Source organism: Chrysemys picta, chromosome 1 (genome assembly GCF_011386835.1).
Source record: "Chrysemys picta bellii isolate R12L10 chromosome 1, ASM1138683v2, whole genome shotgun sequence".
In the NCBI taxonomy this organism is placed as follows: Eukaryota; Metazoa; Chordata; order Testudines; family Emydidae; genus Chrysemys; species Chrysemys picta.
In genome coordinates, this window is record NC_088791.1 from 90,101,476 (window position 1) to 90,117,331 (window position 15,856).

The 15,856-nt window shown below is 43.4% G+C and overlaps 2 protein-coding genes across 7 annotated transcripts in view; both read right to left on the reverse strand.

Annotated features, from left to right (window-relative positions):
* The window catches only part of PLBD1 (phospholipase B domain containing 1), a 57,133-nt gene extending 46,020 nt beyond the window's left edge, over positions 1-11,113 (reverse strand). Inside the window, exon 1 of one of the 4 annotated variants that reach the window (XM_042859715.2) lies at positions 10,984-11,113. Coding sequence is in view for 2 of the 4 variants with exons in the window: in XM_065562420.1 (XP_065418492.1) it covers positions 8,102-8,474 (373 nt within the window). In the remaining 2 variants the exon portion in view is untranslated. Of the gene's footprint in view, positions 1-8,101; positions 8,520-8,597; positions 8,622-10,983 lie in introns of those variants that run through there. The other 3 variants (XM_065562442.1, XM_065562420.1, XM_008174171.4) reach the window with 3 other exon arrangements.
* Positions 11,114-13,556: 2,443 nt separating this feature from the next.
* Positions 13,557-15,856, reverse strand: part of GUCY2C (guanylate cyclase 2C) — a 70,882-nt gene continuing 68,582 nt past the window's right edge. For all 3 annotated transcript variants that reach the window (XM_065562404.1, XM_065562400.1, XM_065562396.1), the window contains one exon: positions 13,557-14,955. In XM_065562404.1, the coding sequence (XP_065418476.1) occupies positions 14,781-14,955 (175 nt within the window). In that variant the 3' untranslated portion in view covers positions 13,557-14,780. The remainder of the gene's footprint in view (positions 14,956-15,856) is intronic.

The window sequence follows — 15,856 nt, forward strand, 5'->3', positions numbered from 1 at the left end:
TTTGAACAAATAGACCATTCCAATTTTTCTGTACTACTAGCATTTCACTCTGTAAGCAAACACACAGAACTGACACAGCGTGATGGACCTTGCGAATATTGTTCTTCTGAACCTTGTCACATTAATAAACCTTCTATAAAAATCAATAGCATACACAGGACTTGAGAAAACTTGCCAGGGAGACCTGGAATCTTTCCCAGGTGAATAATATCAACTTCTGCATAGTCTACAGTGTCTTAAAAATAAATAAAAAATTTAAATTTCTACAGATGGTATTTGCAAAGATAAATAGGAACCAAGTGTAAGTGATGCAAACAGTTTCAGTGCCACAGCTGCTCATAGATTTGCTAGACTGCAGCAGAGTGAAAGCTGGCCACTGTCTTGTCAGCGTCCACTGCAGTCCACAGGATTCTGAATAACAGCAGTGACATTGATAATAATTGGGTCAGTTTCTGTTCTGCTGCTGCTTGGGAAGGTCTGAGTAGCAGTCAGAGGCGAACATTGGAGCTATTCACTGAGGATGAGTCAAAAAAAACCCTGCGGACAGGGTAGTTTGTGGAGACACCTCCTACAGCAGCCAAGACACTATGGGGGTGGGAAAGCAAATGAAACAAGAATACACCTCCTCCCTTGAGTAGTCATTGAGGGTTAGGAGGGGGACTTCAAATTTAGCAAATACATACTGGCTGGAGGCTGATATGAAAGATTGATTTCCCCAAGGAAAGATCCAGAGACAGCACTCTAGTATTAATCCTAGCACCCTCCCCTTCCCCAAAAGCTAAGTGATGTTTGCCTTTCATCTAATGAGACCCTACACAGTGGAAGCCATTACCCATCTTTGCATTGGTCTGTGTCTGATAGGTGGTGGTCCTCTGTTATCAGTTGCTGGTAAAATTCCCAAGCCCTATGTCTGCACGTGTGGTTAGGTATGGGAGTCAGAATGAGAGAGAGGGAGAGATTAATGGAATATGCTAAAAATGAGATGCTCTTTTATTTGGTGGTGTAGAAAAAAGAAGAGATATACAATGGATGGTAGACAGTGGAGCACACAATGAAGAGAAATAAGGAGAGAACAGATTGAGGGAGAATGAAGGAAAAGAGGAGACACACACTGCTGATGATGTCCAGAAAAAAAAATCACAATCTACTATAAGAAATAAAAGTAAGTAGAGAGAAAAGCCAAGAAAGCAGGTCCAACAGTATTCAGTAAATGTTATTTGACAAATGTAATTAATATTCATCAAAGAAGTTAAAGACCTCCCCCCCCCGCCATTCAACCAGCTCCACGGCTACTCAAATACCATTTGGCACATCTCATAATACCAGTAAAATTCTTCAAGTGTTGCTTAATTACTATTTTTTTCTTGCTGCTCAGCCAGTCGTAGGTTAGATTTACATATTTTAAAAAGCTTATTAAATGATGGGCCTTATCTTAAAATTAGACATACTAAACAAGTGATTTATTCCTTAAAACTGCAGGAGTTGCAACTTTGGGGGAGTGATATCACCAGTATTTTTTGCCCAAGGTAGCAGGCTTAGTCCTCAGTGTAGTAAGTAGGTGTTGGGCGTATTCTTCAAGTGCTTTGAATATACTACATAGCATATTTTAATTACAAAAAGTATCTACAATTAAGTTTGATGGACAGAATAAATTAGTTACAAGTATTAATTGTACAACACCGTACCTACCACTTCCGTTAAAATGATTTCTGCACAACTTGGCAACCACAAATGCAGAACTTGTACAAATTTGTACCTCTTTCATTTTCATCCCACAAACACATTGCTCAATAGTTAATGTCAAGCTTAATATTTCAATTCAACCACAGTGAGGAACTTATGGTGTTTTTCCAATTTTTTTATTTGTATTTTGATACTGCTTTTACTATCTGCCTAACAAGATTTCAGAAACCTCCTCCCCAAAAATAGGAAGTTTACACTCTTTCAAAAGTACATTTAAGATTGAAATATGTATCAAATGTTAAATCTCTAGTACTTGTTTATAGTGTTCCTTATACTGCACATATATTAGAGAAGTATCAGAGGGGTAGCCGTGTTAGTCTGAATCTGTAAAAAGCAACAGAGGGTCCTGTGGCACCTTTGAGACTAACAGAAGTACTGGGAGCATAAGCTTTCGTGGGTCAGAACCTCACTTCTTCAGATGCAAGTAATGGAAAACTCCAGAGGCAGGTATATATCAGTGTGGAGATAACGAGGTTAGTTCAATCAGGGAGGGTGAGGTGCTCTGCTAGCAGTTGAGGTGTGAACACCAAGGGAGGAGAAACTGTTTCTGTAGTTGGATAGCCATTCACAGTCTTTGTTTAATCCTGATCTGATGGTGTCAAATTTGCAAATGAACTGGTTTTTGTATATTGCCATTCCTGATATCTGACTTGTGTCCATTTATCCTCTTGCGTAGTGACTGTCCAGTTTGGCCAATGTACATAGCAGAGGGGCATTGCTGGCATATGATGGCAGCTCCAACCTGGAGACTTTCATAAATAACCAACCCTCCACACAAATGGACTTTACTAAAATAAGACAGGAGATCTACATTACACACCTCACCTCTCTACAAAGGAAAAAGGACCGTAAGCTGTCTAAAATCCTACCTGCCACATGGGGCCACAACAGGGGTACCCCGAACTCACCCAGCAATATCGTCAATTTATCCAGCTACACACTCAACCCAGCAGAAGAGTCTGTCCTATCTCGGGGACTCTCCTTTTGCCCCAGCACCCCCACAAACATGATACAGTTCTGTGGTGATCTGGAAGCCTACTTTCGCCGCCTCCGACTCAAAGAATACTTTCATGATAACACTGAACAGCGCACTGATACACAGATACCCTCCCACCAACAACACAGGAAGAAGAACTCCACATGGACTCCTCCTGAGGGTCGAAATGACAGTCTGGACCTATACATAGAATGCTTCCGCCGACGTGCACAGGCAGAAATTGTGGAAAAACAACATCGCTTGCCTCATAACCTAAGTCGTGCAGAACGCAATGCCATCCACAGCCTCAGAAACCACCCTGACATTATCATCAAAGAGGCTGATAAAGGAGGTGCTGTTGTCATCATGAACAGGTCTGACTACCAGAAGGAGGCTGCCAGACAACTCTCCAATACCAAATTCTACAGGCCGCTTTCCTCAGATCCCACTGAGGAATACACTAAGAAACTGCACCATCTACTCAGGACACTCCCTACACTAACACAGGAACAAATCAACATACCCTTAGAGCCCCGACCGGGGTTATTCTATCTACTACCTAAGATCCACAAACCTGGGAAATCCTGGACGCCCCATCATCTCGGGCATTGGCACTCTCACTGAAGGACTGTCTGGATATGTGGACTCCCTACTCAGACCCTACGCCACCAGCACTCCCAGCTATCTCCGTGACACCACAGATTTCCTGAGAAAACTACAATGCATTGGTGACCTCCCAGAAAACACCATCCTAGCCACCATGGATGTAGAGGCTCTCTACACAAACATCCCACATACAGATGGAATACAAGCTGTCAGGAACAGTATCCCTGATGATGACACAGCACAACTTATTGCTGAGCTCTGTGACTTTATCCTCACGCACAATTATTTCAAATTTGGTGACAATATATACCTCCAGACCAGTGGCACCGCTATGGGCATCCGCATGGCCCCACAATATGCCAACATTTTTATGGCTGACCTGGAACAACGCTTCCTCAGCTCTCGTCCACTCATGCCCCTTCTCTACCTACGCTATATTGATGACATCTTCATCATCTGGACCCATGGGAAGGAGGCCCTGGAAGAATTCCACCATGCTTTCAACAGCTTCCACCCCACCATCAACCTCAGCCTGGACCAATCTACACGGGAGGTCCACTTCCTGGACACCACCGTACAAATAAGCGATGGCCACATTAACACCACCCTATACCGAAAACCCACCGACCGCTACGCCTACCTTCATGCCTCCAGCTTCCACCCCGGTCACACCACACGATCCATCGTCTACAGCCAAGCACTGAGGTACAATCGCATCTGCTCCAACCCCTCAGACAGAGACCAACACCTACAAGATCTTCACCAAGCATTCTCAAAACTACGATACCCACACAAGGAAATAAAGAAACAAATCAACAGAGCCAGACGTGTACCCAGAAGACTCCTGCTACAAGACAGGCCCAGAAGAGAAACCAACAGAACTCCACTGGCCATCACCTACAGTCCTCAGCTTAAACCTCTCCAACGCATCATCAGTGATCTACAACCCATCCTGGACAATGATCCCTCACTTTCACAGACCTTGGGAGGCAGGCCAGTCCTCGCCCACAGACAACCTGCCAACCTTAAGCATATTCTCACCAGCAACCACGCATCGCACCATAACAACTCTAACTCAGGAACCAACCCATGCAACAAACCTCGATGCCAACTCTGCCCACATATCTACACCAGCAAGACCATCACTGGACCTAACCAGATCAGCTACAACATCACCGGCTCATTCACCTGCACGTCCACCAATGTTATATTTGCCATCATATGCCAGCAATGCCCCTCTGCTATGTACATTGGCCAAACTGGACAGTCACTACGCAAGAGGATAAATGGACACAAGTCAGATATCAGGAATGGCAATATACAAAAACCTGTAGGAGAACACTTCAACCTCCCTGGCCACACAATAGCAGATGTTAAGGTAGCCATCTTACAGCAAAAAAACTTCAGGACCAGACTCCAAAGAGAAACTGCTGAGCTTCAGTTCATCTGCAAATTTGACACCATCAGATCAGGATTAAACAAAGACTGTGAATGGCTATCCAACTACAGAAACAGTTTCTCCTCCCTTGGTGTTCACACCTCAACTGCTAGCAGAGCACCTCACCCTCCCTGATTGAACTAACCTCGTTATCTCCACACTGATATATACCTGCCTCTGGAGATTTCCATTACTTGCATCTGAAGAAGTGAGGTTCTGACCCACGAAAGCTTATGCTCCCAGTACTTCTGTTAGTCTCAAAGGTGCCACAGGACCCTCTGTTGCTTTTTATATATTAGAGAAGAAACCTAATCCTTTCCAAATTAAGAAACAAATCTAAGAACAATACCTTCTGTTTTATTTGGTTATACACTACTTGGGTTTTCCTTCTTCCAGTAGGGAGACTTACTTACTGACCCAAACTCACGTTTATTCCCCCCAGACTATCATGTCAAAGCAAGATATCTCATCTCACTACAATTGCCATTATCTGAAACTAGTTACTTGATATGTGCAAATGGTGGGAAGGTGTGAGGAGGGAAAACATTCAGACCCTATGTGAATTATATACTGCATTTTGAATCTTCCATGCATGATTTTTACAAACATACATATAAGCATAAGCTGCGGAGCCAGGGGCACCAGGGCCACAGCCTCACCACTTTTTTGGCCAGGCCAAACCTAAGTGGTACTACAACCCCATGCACCAGGTCTCAAGGCCACTCACTCAAATTTGGCGGGGCTGGGCATAGGGTTTCATGGGCCAGGGGAATCAGGCTCTTGGGGGATAGGGAAATGCCTAAGAGGCCCACACACACTTTAAATGGCTTTCCGCAGCCCCTGCATACCAGTTAAGTTTTGTTTGTACAAAAATTTGTCAAAAACAGTTATGTCACCCAAAAAAGGGAACAAAAACAATACCAGTTGATTTAAGTGACATTGCTAATCAGAGATCTTAAATTGCTAATTTCAAATACAGAGTAATCAATTGAATACTCCCTATAAACAGCACTCAAATTGTGGAGTGACATTTATCAAACTACTTCAACCCATATTGAATAGTGAACCAATTCATAAAAAAATCTATGTTCTATTTAGACAAGTCACTTTAAAAAAAAAAAAAAGCCTATATTTATTGTTCAAACAACAATTTGACCAGCTCTACTAGCTACTCGGTAATCCTGCAGTCACTGCCTAAACTTCAGTACAAAGCTGTTGAGGCAGTCAGATATTGGCTATAACACTTTATCCATATCTCAAGTTTCTTTTTGAGTTTCCTTACCTTTCCATTGACTGCTGAATCTCACAAATGTAATAATACATGTTCTTTTAAAAACAGGTCTTTGAGATAAGGTAGGACAGCTTCACCTCTCTTCCCATTGCCACCCTTCCCACAAAATTGGACTCTCATCCATTTTATAGCAAAAAGTCTTGATTTTTTTCACTGTTCTGGGGCAAGAAAGAAACTAGTTTAGGACAATTCTGGAAAACGTGTGGTAAAGCCAGGTTCCTGGGCACCCCAGCGACAGCTGGGAGATCAGGTAGGAGTTTCTACCTCCCACCCGGATATATTTCTATTGTTCCTGTGCTGCGGGAGATGTCAGCCTACTTCTTGCAAATTTGAACTCTGGATAGTATTTTCTATACCGTGGGCTATTTGCCTTAACTTCCTCCTCCTCTCCTCACTATCCCTCCACAGCCATGACCTCCCTCTCATTGTCCTCTATGCTATTCTCCATCAGTCTCTCACTCCCTTCTCTTACAGTCTTTCCTTTTAGTTTCTGTTTCCTCCTTCCTTCAAGTTGCCGAATAATCCTGCTGTTCTCATCACTTTGTTTCATATTTCCATTGAGATTAATAGGACTGTTCACACTTCTCAGGACTATTTTTTTTCTATCTGCATACAATTTGACCCACAGCATTCATTCATATCTGCAAGGTTTCTCAAATAAAATAAGTGGGAAATTAATTTTTAAAATAGAAGCTCCAGTTCTACCGAAAATTGTACACCAAAAATGTACATATCAGTTAAATCCAACCCTTGGCTTTGAAGTGTGGTGACAATAGACAGAATAAATTGGAGGCAGAAAAATCAAAGCAATCCATGAAGAAGTTTGAAAGTGCTACAGCACTTTAGTTATTAAATTAACCTAATTTTAACCTTACAATTTTGGCTACAAATATCTTATGCAGATATAAAATAAAAAGCAGCTCTGTGCAGGATCTCTTCTCTGTAATATAGACAAGGAACTTTTTAAAAATAACCTGATATTTTCCTACTGACCCCAGTAAAAGCAACAAACAGGAGGCAATAAGTTAATATACAGACACAAAACCCCAGATCTGTAATATATATAGCACTTCTGGGGCTAAAGGGACAATATTTATTATACGCCCACAAATCAGAACTTTAAAATTAATTAAAGTTACTAATTGTAACTTTGTATCATATTCTTTACTATAATATTCCCTGCCTACGGATACTATCCTCCACTGGGTATGATAGCTATACACAAGGAAATATGGGCACCTAAATAAACTTTTTTGTACTGACTTCCCTCCTGACTGCAGGGCATGACCTGCTCTGGAAGTAGTGCTGCATCTTTTCTTACCTACCAATCGGCTATCATTAGTTCCTACCAGAACTGACCAAGGGGAGGTTTGTTTTAAATCCCTTTATAATGCGTGCTGGCTGCCTCAAACATCCCTATCGTGGCCAGACCCTGGAGTTCATGCCAATTCAACTCCACTGATCCTTCTGGGCAGCAAGGGTCACAGTTATCGACTCACTGGGGAATGGACCTGGTGCACAACACAATCACTGCATTTGCACCTGCTTCCACTTTGAAGGGTTTATTATGGAAAATAAGAAGAAGATTAAGAAGAGTAACTCCGCAAGCAACAAGAAGGGTTTGTAGCTATGGTCAGGTCAGTGACAGACACAACCAGCTCCAGCTGCCTTTCTGATACAACGTGACTCGCTGCGAAGATCTCAGCCGGGCAGAGCCATGGAACTGATCAGCCCTTTGCCCGGCGAGGCCGCGCTGCGCTCAGGGAGTGGAGGGGAGCCCTGTGGGGGTCTATGTCTGTCACGGCGCTGGGAAGCCACCCTGGGTGCCTGGCACAGACTCCAAGCCAGGAGCTCCCCGCCCGACAGGCTGTGGGGGCTGCAGTGTCTGTCTGGCCCCCAGACGGACCCCCTGTCTGTCTCTCTGTCCATCCCCCCTGGGGGCTGTGTACTGTCTCTCTCTCTAGCCCCTGCCCGAGGGGGTCAGTCTGTCTGTCCCCCGGGGCAGCGGGGGTGTCTGTCTGTCGCCAGGGGGCCGCGCTGCTCTCACCTGCTCGGGCCGCCGCCCACAGGAGGATGAGCCCCCAGCAGCAGCCTGCGTGGCGGAGTCGGGCCATGCTGCTCCCCGTGTGTCCCGGCCGGGCGGCTGCGGGACTTGGGGAAGTTCGGGACAGGTCAGGGCAGGTCCCGCCGCTGCCCCCGCCTCCTCCTGGGTCGGGCTCACGCCCCGTCCGCTGAGCCCTCTGCTGGGGGGAGAGGCTGCGGCTACAGACTACAGACTCCCCAAGCCCCCTCTGCCCGGGGACCGCCCTCCCGCCCGGGCTGTGCGTGGTCGCGGGGCTTGTCCCGAGGCACACGGCGCCGCCGTAGAGGGGGCGGGCGGCAGCGACACCTGGACGCTCCCGGGGCCGCGTCGCCAGCATTTCCCGCCAAACACTGGGGCCGGGCAGGCGCTGCCGCCCCCCGGCTCGCTGCCCTCGTGCCCCGCAGATTCCACCCACACAAGCCCATCAGCGCGGCAACAGCCCCAGGGCTGCGTCACCCACCAGCCCCTGCCCACACTCATGGGTGCTGGTGGGTTCCTCAGACCTGACGCTCAGAAGGGACTTATCCTCACAGGCGGCGGAACTACTCCCATTTTACAGGTGGGAGCTGGGTACAGGGTGAATCGACTTGCCCAAGGTCACAGGGGAAGCCCCTGACCTGGGAAATGAACCAAGATCACCTGTCTTTAGCCTCCTCCACTCCCCTCCCCCATGCTCTACTGTCTATACCAGTGGTTCACCATCTGGGGTCTGGTGCCCCTTTGGGGGGCCATGAACAGGTTTCAGGGGGTCTATCAAAATAAACCAGAGAGCAGGACTGGCATTGGAATCGCTGGAGCCTAGGGCAGAGCCCCGCGGTGCAGGGCTGATGCCACAGTCTGAGCAACAAAGCTTCACAGGGCCCCCTGTGGTATGGGGCTCCAGGCAGTTGTCCTTCTTGCTATCCCCTAATGCCGGCCCTGGCTTTTAAGCTACCGGATATGTAGAAAAACAGTTGTGGCACAGGCGGACCAAGGAATTTTTATAGCATTTGAGGGGTCTCAGGAAGAAAAAGGTTGAGAACCCCTTCTCTATACCATTCTTCTTCCCACTGCTGGGATCAGGGCTGGCCTCTCTTCAGCTTCCCCTATGGATGCTTGTCTTCCACTTCTAAATCCTTGCTCTTCCTGCCAGAGGCAGGTTCATCACAGCAGCAATTTCCTGTATGTTGCGGGGGTCATGCTATTATGCCTCAGACTTGCTGGTTCATCCAATGGCCCATAGCACTTAGTTCCAACTGGTGCCATTTTAACCAATAGTTTCCAGGTACGTTCAAGAATCACAAAGTGGCTGTTTGTCAGAAAAGCACGCAATAAAACAATGTATTTATTACAAGAATGAGGCCACACATTTTGCATCAAAGAAAGACCGGTTCCTTATGCTGCTGAAAAAATATGTCCAACACGCTCATGTCTCAGAAGGTGAGATGATAAAGCAGCAGCATCCCTCCTTTGTCCCCTGCAATCCAGATTACTTGTAAATTATGTAGATTTCTTGTCCTATTTGGGGTATTCCTCCTGATGTTCTAAAGCGGCTGTTGATGCATGGTATGCCCACACCTTGAATACTGCATGCAGTTCTGATTGCCCCCATTTCAAAAAAAGATATATTAGAATTGGAAAAAGTATAGAGAAGGGCAACATAAATTATCAGGGGTATGGAACAGTTTCCATGTGAAGAGAGATTAAAAAGATTGGGACTGTTCAGCTTAGAAAAGAGATGACTGAAGGGCATATGATAGAGGTCTATAAAATCATAAATGGTGTGGAGAATGTGAATAAGGAAGTGTTATTTACTCCTTTGACTAATACACAAACCAGAGGTCACCCCATGAAATTAAGAGGCAGGAGGTTTAAAGTCAACTTGTGGAACTCATAGCTAGGGGATGCTGTGACAGTCTAAAGTATAACTGGATTTAAAAAAGAGAGAAGTTCATGGAGGATAGGTCCATCAATGGCTATTAGTCAAAATGGTCAGGGATACAACCCCATACTCTGGGAGTCTATAAATCTCTAACTGCTACAAGCTGGCACTGGAATGTCAGGAGACGGATCACGTCATAAATTGCCCTTTTCTGTTCTGAAGCATCTGGCACTGGCCACTAGATGGACCACTGGTTTGAACCAGTATTGCCATTCTTACCAGGACTCTTTTAAAGACTGTCACTGTAGTTTGTGTGGTAGCTCTTTCATATCAGATGATCTCTCGTTCAAGTCACACGCCAAGGCTTTGGCTCATGCCCAAAGCTCATATTGCAGTGCTGTAGCAGTAGCAGGGATGCAGCTCTACTAAATATACCATCCTTGTGCAAAACTGTTTTGTCCTTGTTGCTATTCTAGTTGAAAAGTAAAGGTCCCAGGGTACTTCTTAAAAAGAGGTGAGGATAAACCCCAGTGCGGTGGCTAACTATTCCTCCTTCAATAAAATGAGTTCTAATGTCTAAGGCTGAATGCATAAGTGTTAGGTTTGCTTGAAAACAAATAGTTCATGATTTTTCATTTATGAAACATGCTTCATAAAATTCACTTTTATCACTGTGGATTGCCACGGGCATGCAGGGGCGAAAGAAAATGCAGGCCTGTTATTTACCAGGCTGCACGTGGCAATAGACTATATTGGTAAGGGATGCAAGGAGAGTATGGGTCACGATGCAAACTGCGCGCACACACACGCACACACACACACACACAATCAATTTAAAGTTTTATTGGGGATAATTACAAGGGGTAAGGGAGCAGCATTTGATTAGCTAATAGAGTTAATGAAACTTAAAACACACAATGACTAAAATATCTACTAACAATATTTATAAACAAAGATGCAGCATTTAGTAATAACTGATACTTACGAATACAAACCAACGCATAACGACCGACAAACGTAGAAACTCTGTTTGAAACACGTGAGCTGAGAGAGAGGCTTCGAGGTGATCAGGCTCGGTTACGGGTGTACACAGGATACACAGGATTTGTTTTTCTTTCTCCTCTCCCTGCCTGCTCATGGCAGGCAGGCCCATAAAGTACCAACTATGATATCATAGAAGTGTCATAGGGGACGGGGCCCAAAACCTGTTTGTGTTAGTTTCTGATTGGCACAAGCAAAGTTTACACCAAGTAGGGGAGCAGGTGCCTCAAAGTCTGGCTTCGCCCCCAAAAGGTGAGGAAATGCATATTGTTTTAGAATGCGTGCAACACTGAATGACAAAAGAAGAGGCCAGGGCAATACCGGTATGGGCAAGTTTTACAGGATGCAGATAGGAACTCATCTCAACAATCACATGCTCTCTCCATTTGACATTACTGGCAAGGAAAGGATATTGAAATGAGTTAAATATATATCTATATTTAGCTCCAATATGTGATTTACAGCTGATTGTCATAGCAGAAAAGTTTTTAAACATGGTTGGCACTATCGTCAGGGTGATAAAGGACCCTCTGAGTCTAGCTGTTCTTTCCTTTCAACACCTCTCTCTGCATTCCTCTCAGATTGTCACACAAGAGGTTATTGCAGTTCTATTAGCAAGGAAAACATTTCAAATTTTAGTCTTTCCTTTGGTTTCCCTATATTTTCTAGCATCTCCAAGTGAAGATCCTGTAGTGCTGCCTTGGGTGCAGGATATTCATTTGTTCCTCATTTACTCTAATCAAACCCATAGCAAGGTATTATGTTTAAGAAGCCACTGTGTTCTAACATTAGTTGTGCTGAGATATGTTTGGAATCAATTACCTATAGAGCTACATACCACCAGCACAGACTATCTTCAATCCATGAAGATATGCCATAACACAGAATGTATGCAGAGATGCACATGGCCAATGGGATTGCAGGCACATGCACAAACGGAAAGGGAATACAGACAAGCGGTGCGATTATGAACAGGAAGTGCAGATGTACAAACTCAATAGGAGGAAACATAGATGCTCATTAACCAAAACACAAGGTTCTCACTCTGATCAAAGACAGCTTTAAGTTGTATTTGGTGAGATGACTTAAAATGAGCAAGTGAAAGGTGCAACTAAAATCTTCTCCAGTTGGGGGCAGAAGTATGTCTCACTAAGCCATTTGGAATGCAATGCCTTGCAGCTTGTTTTTAAAACAAGCAGGAGAAATTTGGGATTGAAATAGCAGAAGGGGAGAAGATTTCTGATAGTAGAGGGCACTTTGATCTAGCAGACAAAGACATAACAAGATCCAATGGTTGGAAGTTGAAGCTAGACAAACTCAAATTGGAAACAGAGTGCATATTTTTAAGTGAGGGTAAATAAATATGAATTTGCCATGATATATGTGGAAAGGAAATGCACAGGACTGGAATATGTGGACAGGAGACACACAGTAACACATGCCATTCATCCATGGTGTAACTATTTAAATCAAAGGACTTATGCAGGAATTAATGACCCCAACCATGCATGAGAGGAGAGGTCTAATAAAAACTGTATTCAGGGACTGTAAATGTAATACATTGGTGGCTGCACATATGGGGTCCGTGCTAACCTGTACATGAAAGGCATCGGGGATGGAACCCATAATATTTATCTCCAAAAACATAGTCCGTTGCCACTTGAGTTAAGGGAGAATCTCTGTTTAGTATAATAACATTAGACCTTTTCTGTGCTGAGTGATCTAGTCACTAGAGTGTGATTTGGTTATACAGACTTAAGCAGGTCAACTATTCCACCAAGTAGAGTGGTGCCAGATAGCCAGTATATTATACCAGCTTGCAGAAATGTGTGGACATTCAGGGAGTGCAGACATGCACATGAAGATCTGTGGACAGGCAGCAAAATTGGGACAGGGGATAGAGGATGTGTTGTAATTATCTTTGTTAATATTTCAAGACTGAAAAAGATCCAACTTAGAAAGACAGGGCATTTAAACTACTATGCTAAAGTAAGGGAGCATACCACTTTGCTCACCCACTTAAAACTAATGTAATAAGGAGCCAAACAGAAGTGTAGGGCAATGGTTCTCAATTTTTATTATTTTGGTACTATGGACCACTTCTAAAGACAAGCCATCTTTTGGAACTCCTACCGTCTTCTTCCATTCTCATTCAAGTCCTTCCCATTCCCTGTAGTAACTATAATGCTATAATACAGGGAAGAAAAGTAATTTTAAACTCGTAGTCAGAATACAATATTACAATTGATTTAGTTCAATCTGGTCTATATGGTTGCTTGGTTATATACCAAAGTTGTTTCTGTGGTGTTTATTTCTTCTTCCTGAGTGTAGGATTTTACATTAATACTGGTCCCTTGATGCCTGCAGTCCCGGCTACTGCTCTCATTTTTCCAGGAAACTTAGCACTTCAATTCTGTCCTAATGTATGTTTGCTCCTCCTTCAATTTTTATGTTTTAAAAAAATTGTTGGATTTAAATCAGAGAAATACATGATCAAGAAAGACACAAAGCAGCTGCTCAAGGAACAAGTTTGGCACTTGTGTTATTGTTTTATTAAGCATTTACTTAGTCAAAGAAGTTTTTGGAAACCATAAGAGAGCTAGACTGAATGACAGCTGAAGCAGTAAGCTTCATTGTTTGAATACTGACCAATGCTTCACCTCTGTTCAGAAGCAACCCTGCAGACAACCATTTGCATACAGGTCATTTACAAGTCCGTGGACCACAGTTTGAAAGCCACTTATGCAGAGAAAGTCACTGGCCAAAATCTTGCTTGCTAGTGATTATTTCTTCAGTGAAATGCCAGTTGTCTCCTCTGTTACACATCTGTACTTTGGCTCTTTGCTAAAGTGGATAATTGATAGTAAGTGTTGATTTTAGCATATGGTTGAGCCAGCTCAGATAAAATCCAAACAAAATGCTCACCCATGAAACTTCACCCAAAAGTTGAAATGAAACTCTGAGTTATGTTATGTTCCGTTATATTTTATTTTTAATTTTTGCAGTGGTCTATGTGCTTCTGGTTTTGGGGCCAGAAGCAGAAGTAGAGAAATATTATGACAGAGCCAATTTTTGCAAGATTTCCAACTTAATTCTGTAGACCCAAGAGATTCAGATATGCTTCAGAAACCATCAAAACTTTGGAATAAGATCCTTAGAGAAACAGTGGAGGCACCATTTTTTGAGCTAGATTAATTTGACTACATAAAACACTTGAGAATATACAGTGGGGAAATTACAAAAGAAACAAAATTGCAAAATATCCAGGTCCATAGCTACATACATTTTAAATATTTTCAAAAATATACAAATGCACTTTTTTTCAAATAAAAAATTACAAGTTAAACACTAAGTTTAAAATCCCGATAAATTAAGACTCTACAGAGAAGACTTTGGGAAATGGGTCATTGAACAGCTGATCACATTTAAAAAATATTAGACAATATCTTTTCAGTCTCAAATGGATATTTTCCTCTTTCCCCAAATCAGGGTGGATGTGCCTGGGTTAAGCAATCAGGTGATTGGGAAGATGCAGCAAGCATGGAGGCAACTACATTTTGGCACCACAGCAAAGGGTCTATCTGATTCACTGATTAAAAAGCCAAGTGGTAGAGACATTTCCCAAAGAGAGAACAGTCTTGTTTTTTCCCCCAGCTCTCCCGCACAGTGCCAGTCTCCAGCCTCTGTGTAGTATCTTCCAAAGCCTGTACATGGTTTTTATGTCACACTAGATATCCAGTTTTACAGATAGGTGCTGTAGTTTTCTGTGGTGGCCAACTGCAGGTACTCTAGGGTGCCTTTTCGGTAGCTCGCCACCCGGGAAGGCTCACGCACCAGGACCCCTTCAGATTGCCTTTTCTCCAGAGACTCTGTTATCATCCCTGCTAAGTCATCTTGCAACCGCTGCTGATTCTCCCTGGAAATAGCAGGAGAGGAAAGATTTCAGTGACTCATGCAGTACAGGTAACTAGGATCCTCAGTTCACAAGCCATTTTTAAACAATTCTATCCTACCATCTTTCCAGAAGCCCTCAATATACTAATGAGATAGATTGTGAGCAGAATCAATTCCAAGTGGACATAGAAATCCAGTTCAGGATCTACTTGTGACTCAATATGGGTTACTGTCTCTGCCAAAGAAGTTTGCTTTAGCATCACAATCTCCCACCTGTAGAGTCTGTGAAATCACTTGGAATGAAGAGAAGAAAAACCTGAACCAAACCCAGTTGAAATGGACTATGGCTCTGACTCTATGACCAGACCCAGTTTCAAGTACCTGTAATATTCAGCTGCAGGTGTCTCTCAAAATAGTGGCAGTTTTCTTAGAATTGCCACTCTGCCAGAAATTCATGGGACATATATGATTTTCACAGGTATGTCCCATGCAGAACAATTAAAAAATTCCTATATATATATATATATATAGACTGGTGCCATATCACAGAGTGAAGACATAAACATCACAGATAGCAATGGTTAGGGTCTGAGGGACACCTTCAAACACACCTTCAGAGGGAGTGCCAAAACCCTAAAGATGATTCTCTCTATTGCTCTTTTAAAAATTTCTTTAGGTTAAAAAAAGTGCCTAGTTAGAAAAGAAATGTACTGAAGAAAGTAGGCCAGGAATATCACTTCCCAAGCCCACAGATGGGATCTTTTGGGGTGAAAGGCAATAAATAAATGTAAGATACTATTAATTATTATTTTTATTGCAAAAGTTTTGAGAATTAGGTCATGTCCCATTGCACAAGTTCAACACTCTGCCCATTCATTCATATCTACCTAAAGCAGAAGAGACTGCCCTTCTCTCAGGGGGTA